Source organism: Saccopteryx leptura, chromosome 11 (assembly GCF_036850995.1).
Source record: "Saccopteryx leptura isolate mSacLep1 chromosome 11, mSacLep1_pri_phased_curated, whole genome shotgun sequence".
NCBI lineage: Eukaryota > Metazoa > Chordata > Mammalia > Chiroptera > Emballonuridae > Saccopteryx > Saccopteryx leptura.
In genome coordinates, this window is record NC_089513.1 from 63,589,413 (window position 1) to 63,604,402 (window position 14,990).

At 47.5% G+C, this 14,990-nt stretch overlaps 1 protein-coding gene across 2 annotated transcripts in view; it reads right to left on the reverse strand.

Annotated features, from left to right (window-relative positions):
- The window catches only part of CHCHD6 (coiled-coil-helix-coiled-coil-helix domain containing 6), a 357,646-nt gene that overhangs the window by 46,110 nt on the left and 296,546 nt on the right, over nucleotides 1-14,990 (reverse strand). For both annotated transcript variants that reach the window (XM_066352687.1, XM_066352686.1), the window contains one exon: nucleotides 13,583-13,653. In XM_066352687.1, coding sequence (XP_066208784.1) covers nucleotides 13,583-13,653 — 71 coding nt within the window. The remainder of the gene's footprint in view (nucleotides 1-13,582; nucleotides 13,654-14,990) is intronic.

The following is a 14,990-nucleotide window of genomic DNA, read 5'->3' on the forward strand; positions in this document are numbered from 1 at the left end:
TATAATTGTCTTTATAGTCTTATTATACAGGCTATACATAATAATATGTTCTTTACAAAATAAAAAACATATCAGATAAAGCTAAGTCCCCTTTGACCTTTTTCATATTTCTGAATGCCTCGGAACTGCCCAGAGGTAACTGCTGTGTTCATTTGGAAAGTCCTTTCAGGCTCTCTTCTTCTCTGTGTCCGTGTAAGTTACACGCACCTGTGGCAGAGTGTGTGTTCAGTGTACACACACAGCGAACCGCCAGGCATCTTCCACACCAGCACAGGGCTCCGGCTCATTCTTTCTAACCGGAGTTTGCTATTCCCAAGCCACCTGCTCACATCGCAGGCAGTGAGGCTGTTTCCAATCGCATGCGCTTGGAGCCCGGGCCTCGTGCCTCCTTGCCCGCGGCTGTCCGTGCACACATGCAGAGTCTCTCTGGGACACGTCCCCAAAAGGAGCGCTGTGGGTTTCTGGGGCCTCTCCTTCCTTCATGGCTCCGAATTCAGACAGTCATTGTATCACTCTACATCCCTAGAACCACAGCCTCTTTTAGCTACTGCTGCACTCCAATTTCTTTCTCACTAAAATGTAGTTTCTATATAATAATACCTGCTTATTGAGTGCTTATTATGTGCTTAACAAATGACCTCATGCTGCCCTGGAAACCAGCTGCTGAAGCAAGGACAGGCGTCTCGGCGGTCACATCACCTGACACGGGCCACTCTTCAGGCGGTGCTGCTGGCGCTGCACACTCGCCTACTCGACCTCAAAGCCCGGCTCCACGGGGGGTCTCCACACCATGTGGGACCCCCAACCCCACACAGGGCCTGTGCACACTGCAGAAGCCTCCACAGGGAAGGTGCTTAAACAGTGAACTATTTGTTTGGGTTTTTTTTTGTTTGTTTTTTTTTAAAGATTTTATTTATTCATTATAGAGAGGGGAGAGAGAGAGAGAGAGAGAAGGGGGGAGGAACAGAAAGCATCAACTCCCATATGTGCCTTGACCAGGCAAGCCCAGGGTTTCGAACTGGCAACTTCAGCGTTTCCAGGTTGACACTTTATCCACTGTGCCACCACAGGTCAGGCTGAACTATTTGTTTTTAAATCCCAGCCCAAATGTCTATACAACAGGCACCAGCTCATCAGACTGTCCACTACATGCTTGGTGGGCATCCTCATGGCCGAGTCTTGAGCTGGACAGAGGGGTGTGGGGAAAAGTAAGATACTGGATCAACCTCTGGGTGAAACAAACAGTAAGCACAGAAGATACTTAGGTTGAATTTTGAAAAGTGAAAATAATGTGTAAGGAAAAAAGAGGGAGGGTATTCTAGACAGAATCTAAGACGTGCAAAGATAAATAACTAAGTAGATTCTACAATCTGAAACCAGACACTAAGCGCAGTCTCAGATCTAAAACCTATCTTTAGAACTCACTGGGTTCAGGAATGGCAATAGGTCTCCCCTTGAATGTCAACCCTGAGGAGGTGAAACCAGCTGCCAGAGCGCTTGCTGCTGAAGGTCTTGGGGCCACCATGTTCAGGCTCGGTGAGAGACTCCTGGGTGTGAACAGGGGTAGAGGCAAGAAACCAACCCCCTCCTTTCTGAAGCCACTGAGGCTGTCTGCTGGTGGCCCACTCTGACCCCCAGGACCAGCCTAGGGCTCTGGCCTTGGGGAGCTCTGTCACTCCACATCTTCTGTCTGGACTCCCCATTCCCACACGGTCCACGGACACCACCTCTGTTGGTCCACTCTCTCTCCACACATCTTTGTCTCTCTTGCTGTCATCACTGGTACGGAAGTAAATGCCTGCAAAGGGCCCCGCTGTGTTGATAAAACCACACACACAGCCCTGGCCGGTTGGCTCAGCGGTAGAGCGTCGGCCTGGCGTGCGGGGGACCCAGGTTCGATTCCCGGCCAGGGCACATAGGAGAAGCGCCCATTTGCTTCTCCACTCCCCCCCTCCTTCTTCTCTGTCTCTCTCTTCCCCTCCCACAGCCAAGGCTCCACTGGAGCAAAGATGGCCCGGGCGCTGGGGATGGCTCCTTGGCCTCTGCCCCAGGCACTAGAGTGGCTCTGGTCGCGGCAGAGCGACGCCCTGGAGGGGTAGAGCATCGCCCCCTGATGGGCAGAGCATAGCCCCTGGTGGGCATGCCGGGTGGATCCCAGTCGGGCGCATGCGGGAGTCTGTCTGTCTCTCCCCGTTTCCAGCTTCAGAAAAAAACACACACACAAAAAAAAAACCACACACACACACAGCTGTAGGCTAAAGCGTAAGGAAATGTTACGGCTCTGGGGGAGTCAGTCAGTCTGCAAACCAACAGGCAGCAAGCCCCTCTGTTCATAGGCTCCTGAGCCAGGGTGAGCGTCCCAGTGTAGCGGAGAGCGGCACGTGGAGACTCCTGCAGACCTAGTTCAAATCCCACCCTGCTGCCAGCTGGCACTGCTGTGGGTTTTCACATTTACTCTTCCTAAGAGTCTCACAGAAACAGGTTTCATCGCTGCCACTGTTTGACTAGGACAAGGAGCACCAGGGCTATGTGACTTAGTTGCCATATCTGCAAACTGGGAGAATGATGGCATCTGCCACATGAGCTTCTTGTGACCAGGAGGCCCCGGGTCCTGTGTACACACAGCAGCCATTCGTGGTTATGGTAACTGGTTAATGTAGTAACTAAATTTCAAGTTGTTAAAAGAATTATTAAATGGGATTTGATTTGCTAACTTCTCAAAGGGCCATGTACGCCAGTGGAAACCACACGCTTTGGTAAATTTCTGAAAAGAAAATGCTCCTTTTAAAAGGTTAGGTAAAAATAAGGATGTGAGAGATAAAAAAAAATCTTTTGAATTCCGACTAATTTGAGCATTATCTGGAATATAGAATGTTTAGAGGTTCAAATAAATGACCACTGTTTTAACAGATAATCAATCTGTCATTAGCTCACTAAATATTGTAGATGCAAAATGGGGAAGCTCAAGCCCCTGGAAAGAATGTATCCATTCCGGCAGCTCGAAGGCCTGCCTCTTGTTTGCTGAAGCAGCTCACTCGCAGGAAGGTGAGAGCACAGAGCACAGCCAGCCCCGGCAGGTCCTGTCAGCGCGTCCAGATTAATCAGATCCCTATGGATCAAAGTCCCTGCAGCACAATGACTCAGTTTCAGGAAACAGTAAATACCCTTCTTCCTTCAACTCAACTGTGCTAACCTCTTTGAGGGCTGGCTCTTTGTGGGGCCAGGGAGGGTTGGACAAGCTTTCTGACAGGAAGAAGCCAAGACTGCCTCTGAATGAATCCCGCAGGAAGAGGACTGAAGGTTGTCATAAAAAATAGATGTGACATAATAAACGAAGGACATTCCCTGGGATCTTAATCTCTTCTTTCAGAAAATCTGAATAATTCCACCTGCTGTGCTGTCGTGAGGTAGAGGGGTGTGTATGTGTGTGTGAGTGAACACACATACTTTTCTACCCCAACAACAGGATTGTTCCAAAACCAGAGTCCTCAAACTGTGAAAGTGGCCTCCCCAATGACACTCTTCAGGCAGGAGTCTCAGTCAGACACCTGCTGCTATGCACACGTGTGGGCCTGGCAGGCTGCAGGACGGCTCTGTGGGCCCAGGAAAAGATGGGTGAGTTACTGGTGCCATTGATGTCCAATGCTGCTAATGTCACCAGTGTTTGGGTGGCTCTGCTTCAGTACTTACTGTTTCTTCTGCCTGCACGGTCACTTTCTGTTTGATAAACTCTAATCTTTCCTAAAAAAGCTATGTCGGGACTTCTGCTACCAGCCACAGTGAAGTAGCTATGTGAAAAACCTATGCTCTCCTCTGAGAAAAAAAATTTTTTAGTGAGAGGAAGGGAGATAGTGAGACAGACTCCAATATCATCAGTGCCAGGGGACACGCTCCAACCAACTGAGCCACTGGCTGTGGGAGGGGAAGAGGGAGAGAAGGGGGAGAGAAGCAGATGGTCGCTTCTCTTGTGTGCCCTGGCCCAGAATTGAACCTGGAATGTTCATATGCTGTGCTGACTATCCAGAGCCACTGGCCAGGGCTGAGAAAAACATGTTTTTAAAGGTGGAATAAAAAATTTGAAGACATCTAAGGACTAAGACAAAGTAGGGCTGCAGGGCCAAGATGATTAAAAGAAGGGAACTGTAGAAAGGTAGGTGTGCATTTCCGGAGCCCCCTTTTGCAAATTCCTGCTGCAAGAAGGGGCTGAGGAGCAGGGGGGGCAGCTTCAGCTGCAAAGCAGAGGAGCCAGCAGGGCTCCTGGCGGTTCCACGGGACAGCATTCCTGCAGAGACGAGGCTGCCAAGGCCGCCAGGGTTTGAGGGGTCAGGAATCTGGAGAGAAGGGAACTAAAAGCAGTGAGCCAACATTTAGTGGTTTTCCTCTTTCAAAGCATTTATCAGGTTCTTGAGTTATTCAATGCAAAATACTAAGGAACTAAGGAAAAAGCCACTGGAAGAGTAGCATTTTCAGAAGTCTCACCGAGCTGAGGAAGCAAACGAGGGGTTTAGAGCTCCTTAGGAAAGAGGAGTCCCGGAGGGCCACACCTTGGGACCACCGTGAATCAGAAGTAGCCCGAGCGGTCCCAGAACCATGGCCACACCCCCTTTCAGCTCAGTCCCTCATGGGTGTCAGACGGTCTGCCTTCTCTCAGGTGGTCAACAAGGACTGGGGCAGAACACCTCTGAGTGGGGCGATACACTCCAGAGCCGCTGTACTTTATCTGTATGATGTGTGACATTCGGTCAGAAATTACCAGGTACACAAATAAATGGGACCAAGGAAGAAAATAGGCAACAGCAAAGACCTTCAGATAACTTCAGAGTGACTGTAATTAATGTGTTTGAGAAAATAGATGGCAAAAGCCAGAATCTCATCAGAGACTGAGAATTAATAAAGAGAGAGAGCAAATGGAACTTCCAGAATTGAATAAAATGCAATAATTGAAATTTAGAATTCAATAAGTAGGTTTAAGGCAGACTTGATACATTAGAGAGAGGATTAGTAAAATGCAAGGTCAATAGAAAAACTCAGGCTCCAGCATGGAGATGACCCAAAGTGATGAAAAACAGAAAAAGAAGACCCCACAGAGACATGAAAGACACAGTAATATATGTAACTAAAATTCCAGAGAGGAGAGAAGAGAAAACAGGGCAAAATTTTATTTGACGAGATAACGGCTGAAAAATTTTGAAACCTAACAAAGGAAATCAAGCCTTAAGACATGAAACTCATGGGGAGGGCAGAGAGACAGAATTTATACACAGGCACACCACAGGCAAACTGCTAAAAAACCAAAAACAGAGGAAAAAATAAATTACAACAACGGAGCCAGAATAACAGCAGCAGAGCGACAGCGGACTTCCCCAGGAAAAACAGGGATCAGATGAGAGTGTGAGGACAATTCAAAGAGCTGAAACAGAGGAATGCTGTACTCTTCAAAATAAGGATAGTTCCAGACAGGTAAAAATTTGTTCTCAGCAAAGCTGCATTAAAATAAATACTAAATGAATTCTGCAGTCAGAAGGATAGTGATCTCAGAAAGACATCATAAATCCACCAATTAGGAAGATCTGAAAATTGAACATGACGGACCACCTGAGCCTAATCGACGAACACAGAAGACTGTAACAACGGACAGAAGATACATTCTTTACAAGGGCACCTGGAAAGTTTACCAAAACTGGGCCATAAATTAAGTTTCAAATTTTTAAAAGAGCATTTCCAGTTTCTCTAATCACAAAATTAACTCAAAGTCAATTATTAAAAATTACCAAATGTTTGGGAATTAAACAATATATTTTAGTTGCTTTATTGTATTGATAGTTGTTCACTGATTGCTTGATGTATGTGCCTTAACCAGGCAAGCCCAAATTTTGAATCTGGGACCTTAGTATTCCAGGTCAATACTCTATTCACTGTGCCACCACAGGCCAGGCTAAGCAATACACTTTAAAATAAGCTATCAGTCAAGAAAAAAAATCAGAATAAAAATGAGGAAAATCTTGAACTTAATTATAATGAAAATACAATGTATCAAAACTTGAAGGGTATAGCTAGAGCGTGTTTACAGACAAATTAATACTGTCCATGCATATATTAAGAGAGAAAACGGATATGGAGTCACACTATTCCTAGGAAACAAGTACAATTCTGTCTGGTTTGGCTTCTGCTGACTTTTTCCAGCTTCATCCTTATCTCACTTTTCATTTATTCTTCTCTAGTCACTGGCTTTTCAATTCCTTGAATCTGTTAAATTACTTCCTGCCCTGGGGCCTTTGCACAGGTAATCCTTCTTTTTGAAAAGCTCTTTCTCCTTCCTTCCTCTGGCCAACTTCTCATTTTGCAGAAATCTGCTGAAATGTCATTTTCTTAGAAAAGCCTTCCCAACTTCCAAGTCCTGGTTAGGGGAAGCAAATGTGGGCTTTTTAATTCAAACTTTGTCTTTCTTTCAAGACTCATTACTATAATTGTGATAAGGTGCCAAGAAACTGCAAAACTGTTAATATTAGTATTTCAAAAAGAAGAGTCAGGCCCCCTTACCCCTCCTATCTGAGGAAGGAAAAAAGAAAAAACAAGAAGAGCTTACAGGGGCAAAAGTCAGCTAGTCATAGTTTAACTAGTCCCAATAGTTCTCTGGAAGGACTGATGCCACTTGCTAGACAGAGCAAAGAAGATAGAACTTATCTGAAAACCCCTTCCTCTTCTCTTCTCTTTGCTTAAAAGCCTTTAGAAAACAATGTTTACGTACCTTAATTAAAAATTTCTACACTAATCTTGACTCACCCTCCCATCCTGGAGTCATAAGAGTGACGTATACTTCTAGCCCAGGGGTCAGGAACCTATGGCTCGCGAGCCAGATGTGGCTCTTTTGACAGCTGCATCTGACTTACAGACAAATCTTTAATAAAAAAAAATAATAACGTTAAAAATATAAAACATTCTCATGTATTACAATCCATTCATCTCCTACCGCTCATGTTCATGGCTGCGGGTGGCTGGAGCCAATCACAGCTGTCCTCCGAAACAACACCAAATTTTTATTGGATAATGCCTAATGTACACGGGTCATTGTATTGCTCTCACGGAATTACATTTTAAAATATGTGGCGTTCATGGCTCTCACAGCCAAAAAGGTTCCTGACCCCTGCACTAGACAAAGGGATCACAAGCCCCCCCCATCCCCTGTGTTGGGCAATTAAAATATATTATGCTCACTTTGTTAAGATGGCACTGTCCATGTGGAAGCCCGTCGCCCAAGTGATATTAATGTGTGTTGGGGGCGGGCTGTGGGCAGGCAGGATCCTTGTAGCTTGGAGCTTGGTTTTAGGACTAAGTCTTTCCCACCCTTTTTGATGTGGGGTGGTGCAATTCCATCATGCCTCAGATAAGTGACTGTATTAGAGACTTCCCTATTTTGTATATTGGATTAAAGGTTTTGATTTTTGCACTATAAAGTGGGGCAGACCCAGAGCTTGCTCTCTCGGTTCTTGAGATTAGCATTAGAGAGTAGAGAGCAGAGTAAGGCCACATGGAGAAGGCCACGTGGAGGAGGCCAGGAGAAGCAGCCAAGATGGCAGAGTGTTGAAGGAGAAGCTAGTTTGTGCAGAGTTTGTGCAGAGAGATGGAGATGGGAAACAGAGGTGAATGAGGCTGGTGAGGTAAAAACCTTTGATTCTAGGAAACTCTGATAAGTCAGTAGCTTTGTGAGCACTGAATGAGTGGGTTTTGGAGCCCAGTGTGTGTACTTCTTGCCCGTGGAGTACGAGCTAGGATTAAAGATGATGGCCCACCAGTTTTTGGCTCCGTTGTTTCTTTACCGACTGTCCGAATCCAATGCAAACCTGCATGGGCCAGGCGGCTGTGATGGTGGCTGTGGATACTGGCTTTACACCCTGCATGAAAAAAATCTGTATTCTGTGACACTTTATATGCTTTCTAATAATTATCATTTTGAAATTCTTGGTATGTGCAAAACTTGTGAACTAAGCAAGCGGGGACTAACTTTGGTCATAAGCGGGGACTAGCTTTGGACATCCTAATAAACTAATGCCAACACTCTTAGCAAAAGTAACTTCATTTAGCTTCTCTCCTTATCCTAAACTAAACATTTCCCACTATTGTGGCGACAGAGATAGGTTGTAAATCCTAGAAGGTTTGGTAATGTCTTTGTCAGGTATGTAAAACATTCATCACTGTGTTATCTTATGGTCTTAGTGTGTAGGAATGTGTTTTCCTTTTGATAGATCCCATAGATAAACATTGTAATAAGACAGCAAATATTCAATAAGCTTGTTAGTAAATGACTTTTGTACCATGCTCCCCCTCCCTTTCCTCAACCAGTATAAAAGCAGCCTCAGAACTGTGATCCAGGCTGCATGATTTGGGATTATGCCTCGTGCATGTCGCCAGCTTAATAATAAAGCTCCTTATAAAATTTCTTCTATAACCTACCTTGGTGTCTCTGTGGAACTCGCCAATTAAATTACATTACAACATAATCAATCATTGTTTGGACAATTGCTTTTTGTGCTATTAATTTAAAAATATTGTTGTTGCCTGACCAGGAGGTTCGCAGTGGTTAGAGCGTCGGACTGGGATGCGGAAGACCCAGGTTCGAGACCCCGAGGTCGCCAACTTGAGCGTGGACTCTTCTGGCTTGAGCAAAAAAAGCTCACCAGCTTGAGCCCAAGGTCGCTGGCTCAAGCAAGGGGTTACTCCGGTCTGCTGAAGGCCCATGGTCAAGGCACGTATGAGAAAGCAATCAATGAACAACTAAGGTGTCACAACAAAAAACTGATGATTGATGCTTCTCATCTCTCTCCGTTCCTGTCTGTCTGTCCCTCTCTATCCCTCTCTCTGACTCTCTGTCCCTGTAAAAAAAAAAAAAAAAAAAAAATATATATATATATATATATATATATATATATATATATATATATATGTTATTCCCCAAATCTATAAGCTCTTTGATGGCCTGAACCAGAGCTGCCTTGTTAATCAGTGTAGCCCCAGCGCCTAGCATGGTGCTGGCAGACAGGAGACACTCAGTATATGTGTGTTAAACAAATGCATAAATATGTGGACATTCATTAACCATCTAAGTCACCATTCAGCTTACTCAAAGTTGTTAAAAGATGCTGTCTTGGAAGAAAATTTTCCAATATTATCAGTGTCAGCAGTTGGCATTATTCCTGTGGAACTTACCATGCAATTTACAATCATTTGCTAATTCAAGAAATCTCCCAATCAAGGACTCTGCCCCACCTCAATGTTTAAGTACAATAATTTTTAACTCTATGCTACTTACTCTTTACTTTGTCTAGGAGAGAAAAAATGTTATTTTAGTAAACTTTATTTATCACATCTGTTCCATGCTTTGCCAAGCTAGGTGCTAGAAAAGTGAACCAAATGACTGTCATTGTTAGTAACAGTCTGTGGACGAAAAAAGGACTACATAACGAGACCTGACAAGCTTAGGGGAGGCCTGCTTGGTGGCCTTGCAAACTCCGAGACCTAAAGTAACCACAGAGGAGGGTCTGAACATTACAATCCTAACTAAAAGTGGGTCCTGGCAGGTAGTTAAGTCTTAGGCCGATAGCTTCCTTGACAAAGGTCAATCTTCACCTGATGTGAGCCTGTGGTCTTTTTGCATCTGAGATAACATTCCTGTGAAATGTCAGAGTAATCTCCTTTTCCAAACCCTTCAGGGCTCAACCTGCAGCACCAGAGCAGGAGACTACAGAAAGCTCCTTCCCCACTGTTATCTCGATCGGCACATACAGTCACTATGTGCTGTAAATGTTACTTATTAACTGTAATGGTTCCGGCTGTTTACCTCAGTTGGGTAGAGCTGTCTCTTGATGCTCCAAGGTTGTGGGTTTGATCCCCAGTCAGGACACACACAAGAATCAACCAATGAAGGCAAAAATAATTGGAACCAACCCATCAGTGCTTTTCTCTCTTTCATCAAGAAGTATACAAATAAAAATTTAGTATTGGCAAAAAAAAAAAAAAAAAGATTAGTATTGGCCCTAGCTGGTTGGCTCAGTGGACAGAGTGCTGGCCCAGCGTGTGGACATCCCAGGTTTGATCCCCGGTCAAGGCACATAGGAGAAACGACCACCTGTTTCTCTTCCCATCCCTCTCCCCCTTCTTTCTCTCTTCTCCTCCCGCAGCAGGTGGCTTGGCTGTGCAAGCTTTGGCCTCAGGTGCTGTGGATAGCTCAGTTCATCCAAGCATCAGCCCCAGACAGGGTTGTCAGGTGGATCCCAGTCAGGGCACATGCAGGAGTCTGTCTATCTCCCCTCCTTTCACTTAAAAACAACAACAAAACAACAACTCTCTTGTACTCACCAATGGAAAAGAACTATCTCTCCATTTGACTTCTTATCCAATCCCAGAGATCTCCCCAGTTTGCCTTCTCCCGTCCCCTTCATCTGTCCTTCCTCCTTTGACTCCAGTGTATAAAATAAACTGCAAGACTGCCATCCTCCAGAGCCTTTTCTCAAGTTTTTGAGATGTTGCTTCTCCACAACTATTATCTGTTTGGCTCAAACTCAAAAATTCTCTACAGATTTGTACAGTAAGATACTATACCAGTAACTGTTGACATCATAGTGTTGTATCAGAACAGTGAGAAACAGACGTTTTGCCACACAATTAAGTAGCCAAATTAAAGTCTTTATTTTAAAGCCGGGACCACAGGGAGACCTAAGTCATTCAAATCATGCGGCCCTGAGCACAGTTTGAAGTCAGCTTTTAAAGACAGAATTACACACTGATTGGGAAATGGGGAAGAGGGAAAACCTAGCAGTAAAACAAAGCAGTGAAACAAGCTCAATTGCAATGCTTATCTATAGGATTAATTCAGGGAGAAACATTCTGGGAACACCTGCAACCTCGCAGAAATAGCCCAAGGCCACAGCCTGGGAAACCAGCCTCAAGGCCAGGGGTAGGGAATCTTTTCTTTTTCTTTTTCTTTTTATTTTTCTGAAGTGAGAAGCGGGGAGGCAGACAGACTCCCACATGCGCCCGACTGGGATCCACCCCGCATGCCCACCAGGGTGTGATGCTCTGCCCATCTGGGGCATTGCTCCATTGCAACTGGAGCCATTCTAGTGCCTGAGGCAGAGGCCATAGAGCCATCCTCAGCACCTGGGCCAACTTTGCTCCAATGAAGCCTTGGCTGCGGGAGGGGAAGAGAGACACAGAGAGGAAGGAGAGGGGGAGGGGTGGAGAAGCAGATGGGCTCCTCTTCTATGTGCCCTGGCCGGAAATCGAACCTGGGACTTCCACACACCCAGCCAATGCTCTACCACTCAGCCAACCGGCCAGGGCGGCAGGGAGTCTTTTAGAAAAAGTAAGTTCTGCTGAAAGTTACTCATGCTAAGAGTCTTTCTCTTCTACATTTCATTAGGTCTACTTTCTAGGTAGTTCCTCACTCAAACTCTAAATGGGTTGTTCTTTGCTTTGTAGATAAGAAAACCAGAGAGGTTAAGTGACTTGCCCAAGGGCACAAGAGCCAGTCAGAATCTGGGCTGAGGTATGATTCCAGGTTGTCCTGACTCCAAAGCCCTGGCAGGCTCTTAGCTCCATCCTTCTGCCCATCTTATGTCTAGAGGGGCCCTTCAAGGGACAGGGAAGATGCAAAGACAAATAGTGAAGCACAGTGGCCCCAAAGCAATCTCAGCTAAGCTAAGCCCAGCCCAGCCCAGCAGGTAACCGTGTGTGACAGTGGACCGCCTCTCTAGCTCTGTCTTTCATCTGAAATGGAACCAACAGTGAGTGACAGCATAGAGCTGGAGAGCCTACAGATCACCTGCCATTAGCAATATGCTTAGTGAGCGCCATCGCAGTCAAGAGGCGGTGAAGACAAGTAGCCCTTCCCTTTGCCCAGCCCCCTTTGCCTTCAGAGGCTGTAGGGATGAGAAGGAATATGATGGTGGAGTCAAATGCACTAAGCCAGGCACTAGGAGGCAGGAGTCCCAATTCTCGGGGAGGGAGGCCACATAACAGGTGACAAAATGCATGGCCAGCGACTGTAAAGCTGCCTGGCTTCCCTGGAGCTTCTTCCCTCAGCAGGACCCTGAGGAGAGGGAGGGGCTTTGGAGGGAGGGGAGGTGCATTAGGCATTGCTGCCTCACAGACACTTCAGGCGGTGGGCCAGGGTGAGGAGCCAACCCTGATTTAGCCTTTTCCAGGGATTTCATTACTAGGGTGGCTGTCACTCATCCCTCTCTGAGGCATGACTGCTTCCCAACCTCTTTCTCTCACTGACTGTGATTCTTAGTATTTCTTAGCCCCAGGTGAGCCAGACGGGCTCTCACCTGTGAGGACGGGACTGTGTGTGCGTGCGTGCATGTAGAAGGGCTTCCTGCAAGGGCTCTGGGACAGTCCATTCCCCAGGGTCCACACAGCTCATGGTGCTTACTCACAGCCAGGCCCTGTAGAATCCCAGTGTGCAGGCAAAAGACCCTTCCTCAACGCCATCTGCCCAGTGGAAAATTCTTTTTCTGGGTTCCTATTACTACTACAGGTCTTGAACTCTTCATGATAACTGTTTTCTCTTTCCCAAACCTACTCTTTAGGGGTCTCGACCCCAACCTGGGGGTACTCCCGCCAGCTTCAGACACACGGTGCAACCCCGGGCCTGAACTGCATGCACGTCTGTCCCCTGCCCCTGCTGACTCCTCACGTGTTTCTCACCACGTGTTTGCAAGCAATGTGTCACCTCCTAGTCACCCAAACCTCCTGCTTCCTTCTCATGGTGCCAGACACAACCCGTCACCACTCTGCACTATGGCTGGTTTGCCTGGGAGTCACCCTGACTCACCCGTGAAAGGGACAGACCTGGGAGGGAGGAGGAGGACGTTGGGCGGAGCCCCAGGCTGTTTTATGAAGTTATACCGGGTCCACGGAGCCCATCTTCACACAAAGGACCCAAGGGCCCAGCTGGCCCTTCTCCACAAGAGCCCTCAGACCGCCCCGACCTACACCCGAAACTGGGCAGAACAGCGTCTGTACTGGACGTTCTCATGCACACCCCACCCTAGGGTTCCAGCTCTGGGGGCTTCCCCCAGCAGCAGGGAGTGTGACGGGGGGACCGAGTGCTGCCCTCAGCACTGTGCAGCCGAGCAAGCCCTGCTGCCCCTGAGCTCCGGTCCTTCTGGGAGTTAGGAGCTTATGGAAGGGGGCTAGGCACGCAGAGGGGCTCACAGGGAAGAGAACCCCTCAAAAGCTACCTCCATAAATGGGAGACCAGCAGCACCCCTTCCATGGCTTCCCTACGGCCTGGTGGCCAGCTCCTCGGCCAGCTCATAGGATAGCCCGCCTGAAATAGCCTGGCCCGTCCACAGAGCCCCGCCCCGGCTGCCGGGTGCTGGGGAGAGGTGAGTGCTGCTGAGGCCGCCACACAGACGACCCAGCGGCTGCCGCGGGCCCAGGCGAGAGAACCAAGTAGAAGATGGTGCTCTGCGTTATTAGAGACATTTGAAATCAGGCAGGTGGCGGCAGGTTTCAAGCCATGTATGGGGATTTTTACAAATACAGGCTAAGTTTACAAAAGTAATAAACAAATTCTTACTTTATCGTGCTTTCCATTTTCGAAGCTGCCTCATGGAATTGCTGTGAAGACAGTTTATACATCTCAGCATTCTACAAAGAGAAAAACAGAACTGGTTACCAAAGACTGAAATTCTTCTCTGGCCCCCTCACAGAACGCAACTGCATTAACAACTGACAGATGCTAATGTCCCGACCAGCATCAAAGCAGACTGGCAACTGACTACGCTTAAGTCTAATTCCCACCCTGAACCAACCACAGAGACAGAGTCCTAGAGGACAAAGGGTGAAAGGACTGAGACCCTTTAGCTCAGGGATTGGCAACCACCCCTGTAAAGCCAGCAGCCACCGTCATGGCCATGCAGGTTCCCTCTGCATTCAGGCGGACGGTAAAGGAACTGTGGAGCCAGAAGATGGAGGGCCACTCCGTTTATTAGAGTTTCATAACAGCAGACGAGCAAACACGCAGGGAAGACCGCTTCCCTTTTTCCCTCTCGGACTCACAGGCCCCCACCAGCCTCAGCGCCCCCAGCCAAACAGGCCGGGCAGAAATCTCAGGGCTCCCAAGCCCCTTGGCACTCCCCTTCTCCCTCTTCTCTCTTCTTCTTCTCTCTCCTTTCTCCTCCTCCTCCTCTTCTCCTCCTCCTCCTCCTCCCCCCTCCTCCTCCCCCTCCTCCTTCTTCTCCTTCTCCTCCTCCTTCTCCTCCTTCTCCCCCTTCTCCTCCCCCTTCTTCTCCTTCTCCTCCTCCTTCTCCTCCTCCTTCTTCTTCTCCCCCTTCTTCTTCTTCTCCTCCTCCTCCTTCTCCCCCTTCTTCTCCTTCTCCTCCCCTTCCCCCTCCTCCTCCCCCTCCTCCTCCTCCCCCTCCTCCTCCTCCTCCTCCTCCTCCTCCTCCTCCTCCTCCTCCTCCTCCTCCTCCTCTTCTTCTTCTTCTTCTTCTTCTTCTTCTTCTTCTTCTTCTTCTTCTTCTTCTCCTCTCTCTCTCTCTCTCTCTCTCTCTCTCCTCCCCAGAAAAACAGGCTGGGGGGAAAACCCCATATCCAGCACTCCCCTACCAAACAATAGCAAACAGTTGCCCCTCCGCAACTGCATCTGCTGCCACGAGAGGCGGCACTGCAGCCTTCCACAGACCACACACGTGGCGCTGCCCCAATACAAGGGAGCAACCTAAAAAACAGTAGTTCACCCAGCAACCACCCGTAAGCAGATCCTGGCCTGCCACTTGGTTGTGCATATTAAGTTTTACTGGAACAGAGCCACACTCAGGACTTGCTTACACACCATCCACGGCCGCTTCTGTGCTGCAGTGGCCCAGCTGAGTTGTCCCGAAAGAGAATGTGTGGCTCACAGAGCCTAAAACATTGACCATCTTTAAAGGAAAAGCTTGCTGAGTCTGAATCTGGTCCAAGACTTATGTTACAGGTACACTTTG